At 35.9% G+C, this 5,592-nt stretch overlaps 1 protein-coding gene across 1 annotated transcript; it reads left to right on the top strand.

The window, feature by feature from the left end:
- The first annotated feature begins 4,428 nt into the window (after positions 1–4,428).
- LOC118346319 lies at positions 4,429–5,256 on the top strand. The gene is made up of 2 exons (XM_035687219.1): positions 4,429–4,716; positions 4,870–5,256. The coding sequence occupies exons 1-2, from the start codon at positions 4,429–4,431 to the stop codon at positions 5,254–5,256; spliced, it is 675 nt and encodes a 224-aa protein (XP_035543112.1).
- The last annotated feature ends 336 nt before the right edge of the window (positions 5,257–5,592 follow it).

The raw sequence follows: 5,592 nt of genomic DNA, 5'->3' as shown, positions 1-5,592 counted from the left end.
AAAAAAAAAAAAAAAATTAAAAAAAAAAAAAAAAAACAGAAAGAAGAAGAAGAAGAAAAGAGAAGGTGGCGTATTCAAAGTTGCTACATAGTTACAACAAAGAAAGAAAGTATTTGTTGATTGAGCTTTTATCATCATAGGAGTTGAATACATCTTTCTACTTGGTATCTTCTTTTATAATTACTCTTTCCCTCGTATAATTTCCTTGAGTCTCATTTCATTTTATTCCTTCATTGTTTCTTGGATCTATGTTATTGGTTGGAATAATACAAGGTTGTATTGTCTTGATTTAGTTCAACTAGTTCTTAAAGAACTTGAGCGAGAAAACTATTGAGGTAAAAGGCAAGAGAGTGTGAGACTATTATCGGGAAAAAGCCAATTAAGAGTGAAACACGAGTGGAGTGTCATTACTCGAGTATAAACACGTAAGGAAGTGTGTTGCAGATAACTCATCATTTGTGTTGCAAGCCATGCAACAACAGTTTGAGCGGTTGAACTTGGTGTTGGGTGAAGTGAGAGATAGTATGGATAATCAAGAAGCAGTGATTAGAAATCTGCAAGGTGGGAGAGATAGGAGGCGACGTGAGTCTAGTGTTAAAAATGGGTATGAGAAAGAAGAGTATGGTGATGCTCTTGTTACTAGGCGTGCGCTCAATACACAAATTAAGATGGATGATACAGAGCAGCAGAGTGAGAACATTTTTCATACTAGATGCCACATCAACAACAAGGTATGTAGTATGATCATTGATTTGAGGAGTTGTATTAATTTGGCTAGCACTACTTTAGTTGAGAAATTGAATTTACGTACCTTGAAACACCCTAGACCATACATGTTGCAGTGGTTGAGTGATTGTGGGGAGGTTAGGGTAAATAAGCAAGTGTTAGTTTATTTTTCAATTGGAAAATACCAGGATATGGTCCTTTGTGATGTAGTGCCTATTCATGCTGATCATATTTTGTTGGCGAAGCTATGGTAGTATGATAGGAAGGTGATCCATGATGAGTTAAGGAACATGTATAGTGTGTATGGAACATGTGAGAAAGCATCATTCGGTAAGTTCTATAAACTAGATTGGTACTTCTTTAGAAAGAATAGATTTTGTGGGCCTACTAGTTTTATGCGTAGGTTGCTTGTGTGTGATGGACATGGTGGTTTGTTGGGTAACCTTGATGTAAGGAAGACTTTTGTTGTGTTGCATGAACACTTTTGGGAATATCATTTGTCATTCAATGACGTGTTGCATGGACGTTTGTGGAAGTATCATTTTTCATTCATTGATGTGTTGCATGAACGTTTGTGGGAGTACCATTTGCCATTCGTTGACGTATCGCTTAAATGTTTGTGGAAGTATCATTTGTCATTCATTAACGTGTTGCATGAACATTTGTAGAAGTATTACTTGCCATTCATTGAGTTTGTATATAATTGGAGTGGTCATTTTGGTGTAAGGAAAGATTTAGGTTTGTTTCATGAATGTTTGTTGTAGTATCATTTGCCATTCATTGAATTGTTACATGGATGTTTCCGGGAGTATCATTTGCCCTTATTAGAGTGTGAATATAAAACCTTCCATACTACTATTTCTCATTCTCCATTTGAAATTGTTTATGGCTTTAATCCACTTACTCCTTTAACTTTGATGTTTTTGCTTGTTAATGATAGGAGTAGCTTGAATCAACATTTTCAAATTCTTGAGAAAATTAATGAAAATGCATATAAAATAGATCTTCCATATGTATCATGTTTATGTTATTTTCAATGTTACTAACCTCTTTTCCTTTGATCTAGGTGGAGATTCGAGGTCGAATCCTTTTGAGGAGAGGGGGAATGATGGGAACCAAGGTGGGCCTAGTCTTAAAGATATGTTGCAAGTTTCAAATGGGCCAAATACAAGTTCAAGGGCTTAAATGATAAAGATTCAGCTTTGATTCATTTGATAAGCTATGGAAATGGCAACAACATGACTTAAAGGCTTTGGGATTTGAAGGCTTTCAACTTATTTAAATCATTTAAATAATTTATTTTATTAGTTTAGAACAATTGGTTTTCTTACGGGAAGGACTTAAGGGGGTCTATGCAAGGACATGTTGGGAAAGTTATTATTTTATTGAACTAGGGTTTCAAGAGGTTACTGTAGCCGCGTCACTGTTTATCCAGGGGCATTTTGGGTAAAAAGGACTTTAGTTTAGCTAGGGTTTTAATTAGGTTTTGTTTTTAAATACTCTTTGTAGCCTCATTTTCAGAAGTTTATGAAATTTGATGAATTTATTCATTGTGAGTTGAGTTTTACTCCTCTTGTTCTTAATTGAAGTTTTGAACGTAGTTTTCAATTGAACTCATTTTTAAGTTGGCCTTATTTTATGGGATTTTAAGTAGCCATATTATTCTATTAATCTATAATACGTTATGGGTACTTTAGTATTTTAAAAACACCGGTATTCATTTATCATAATATTTATTCATTACTCTCTTCAGTATGAATTCGTTTAAGTGGATATTGATGAAATTAGAAAGTGATGGCATCTAGAGTTAAGAGATTTTAAGTATTCAGGAATTAAAATAGGTACTTCTGGTGTAATATGAGATTTTTTTTTTTGTTCACTGGCGATTTATTTAAGTTACATGAATTTTTATAGGTGACAAGTGACAATTGTGCATTACTGTTGTAGAGAATTTCTGAATAAAGCTAAGAAGTCCAGGTAAGCGGGGTTCCTATGCTACAATTTGCATTAAAATAAAATGAGCTGAGGTTGATTTTTTTTGGAAAATATACATATTTGGTTATGAAAAGAAATTTGAACTACCTCAGTTATTTGTTCTGCATTATTCATGAGATTCTGTTTAAGAAGAAAGTATTTTATGTTATGACTGGTGTAGACATGAGCTTATTTTTGACATTTTGTTGTTGAACTCAGAAAAATATGAGCGAATATGAAAATTGATAATTTTTGCACGTGAAGTGAAGATATTCTGAATCCGTTTTGGAAAATGTGAAATGATCCGAATTTCAGTATTCTGCTTTGATATGATGTGGCATCTGAAAAACCTTTGGCATGACTTTATGATTCTATTCTAACTCTGATTCTGGTTCTGATATTGTGATTCTGATTCTATTTTGCTTTGATATGTGGCCCTGTCATGGGATATAATAGTGACCTTTGGCCCTGTCAAGGGATATAATAGTGACCTCTAGCCCTGTCATGGGTGATAATAGTGACCTTTGATATTCTTGGTGATTTATGTTTTGCTTGACTTTCCGCAGGATGAACAACCCTACCATAGGGGTTAAACATGGTCTCTGTTCTGATATGTTATGATAAGATGAAAATGTTCAGTCATGTTGTGCCCAATGAGTCTTTGAATACGAAAAGTTGGTTTCTAAATATGAAATGTTTGAAAAGTCGCTCTGATTTTTTGATAATATATTTTTGAGATTTGCATACTGATACTGAAATGTTTTATTTCTGCATTCAGAACTCTGTGAAAATGCTCATGTTTACACACTAGTATATGTCATATGCTTACTGAGTTGTTGATAACTCACCCTTTATCTCCATATATTTTTCAGATGATTTTGAATAGTCCAGCTAAGAATCAAGATTATGGAGCATCGGTGAGATGATTATTTAAGCATAGTTGATTACTCATAGAAGATTTCTAAGAAGTGACGGATTTTATTAAGGGATTTTGTAGTATTCTGATGATTTTATATTTTGGAGTCTATAAATATATTGATGAATTGTGAGTTTTTAAGTTATAGGAAGTAACTCTTCGATCCCTAAAAGACTAGGGCATTACAGTTGGTATCAGAGACAGGTTTGAATTCTGCATACTATAAACATTGGAGGTTTAGATTTCTGTGGGTTCATAAGATGTAAAAATTTCAGTGTGGGAACTTGAGGACTTTAAGAATGATCATGTGGATATTTAAGTTTGAGCTTCTAAAAACCTTACGATTGATTTTGATGGGATTTGAGGATTAGATTTTTCAAATTTTAAGAAATGATTTTTATAACATTTCAGGTTTTAGATCTGGTAAGCTTATTCTGTAGGATGTAGGACATGATTTAGATATGATCTAAGATTTAGATTTTGAAGTTGACATAAGCTTGATTAAAAGCCAGGTTTGAAGTTTCGTAGACTCTGATATATTAGGTGTTGAAATTAAATGGACTTTAGGAAATAATTTTGAAATGGGGTTTAGAATTTTGCGGACTTAAGGAAATAGATTACCGATTTGTGATTTATAGATTAATTGGTAGTTATATTTTTTCGCGCAGTTATTACTTTATTATTTTCTTCCTTTGAAAGGTTTAACCAAAGATGAGTCTTCCAGGATGGTTGCTTGACGTTGTGTTCGAAGTCTTGGGGGCTTGAATGTAGGCAATGAAGAGGACGGATGCACCATAGAGAAGTTCAATTAGATGCACCCTCCCACTTTTGATGGTCATGGCGACCCCACCTTAGCTGAGGATTGGATCCAGGACATTGAGGAGGTACTCTGTGTCTTGAATTGTACTGACAAACAGAAAGTATTGTACTCCACCTTTCAGCTGACTGGTGAGGCTAAACGATGGTGGATATCAGAGAGAACCATCAGGGAAGCAGGTAGGAGGGGGGTGGTTAGCTGGCCCCACTTCAAGCAGATTTGCTTTGACAGTTTCTTCCCAAGATCGATTCGGGACGCTAGGGCCAAGGACTTTGCCGACTTAGTACAGGGTACTATGACAGTGCACTAGTATGCGGCCAGATATATTGAACTATCATGCTTTGCCTTATATCTGATACCCGATGAGGAGAAGACGACCCGAAAATTTAAGGAGGGACTAAATAACTAGATTTATGAGCGAGTGGTGGCCCTTCAGATCCAAAACTTCTCAGAATTAGTAGATAAGGTCACAATAGTCGAGCGAAGCTTCAAGAGAAGTGTTGAACTTCAAGAGCAGAGGAAGGGGCTGACGCCATTGGGGTTTCCCTCGAACGAGAATCAAGGACCATGGAAGAGGATGAAGTTAGTGAACAACCTAGGACAGAGTCAGGTGCAGGACAATCAACGGAATAACTCCTGCAAGTCATGCAACGTAGTACACTTTGGGGATTGCAGAAGGAGAGCTGGATGGTGTTTTCGATGTGGGAAGCATAGCCACCTCGTCAGAGATTGTCCAAAGCAACCAGATGGAAGCGTGAACCCCAACCTACCTCAGAGGACTGATTTCGCGGCACGTGGGAAGAACCAACACAATGCAATGTAGGCTCGAATTCAACTCAATACAGAGTGCGCAGCAGAAGCGTGATTAACCCATTGGAAGTAGCAGCAGTTAGCTAAGCAAATTTCAAGGACAAAATTTTTTTAAGGGGGAGAGGATATAATACCCTGTATTTAGTTTATTGTTTTTAGTTAAAGATTATTTTAAATATTAGTTCTCTTGTTTTAAATTTACCGGATTTCTCGTTGTATTTATATTATGTTTTTAAGTTGATGGGAACCAAGATGAGCCAAGTCTTACTGGATGAACTGGTTAGGGTTACTGTAGCCGAGTTACTGTAGCTCGGCACTGTAGCCGCGGCACTATTCATCCAGGGGTACT

The sequence above is a fragment of the Juglans regia genome, unplaced genomic scaffold (assembly GCF_001411555.2).
Source record: "Juglans regia cultivar Chandler unplaced genomic scaffold, Walnut 2.0 Scaffold_753, whole genome shotgun sequence".
NCBI lineage: Eukaryota > Viridiplantae > Streptophyta > Magnoliopsida > Fagales > Juglandaceae > Juglans > Juglans regia.
The sequence above is the reverse complement of the archived record's forward strand: the minus strand, read 5'-3'. Positions and strand labels throughout refer to the sequence as shown.

Bases quoted from the DNA above. Each gene is read 5' to 3' on its own strand.
- LOC118346319 (XM_035687219.1), top strand. From the start codon at position 4,429: ATGCACCCTCCCACTTTTGATGGTCATGGCGACCCCACCTTAGCTGAG. The intron at 4,717-4,869 runs GTACAGGGTACT...GTGGCCCTTCAG, and splicing joins CCAAGGACTTTGCCGACTTA to ATCCAAAACTTCTCAGAATT.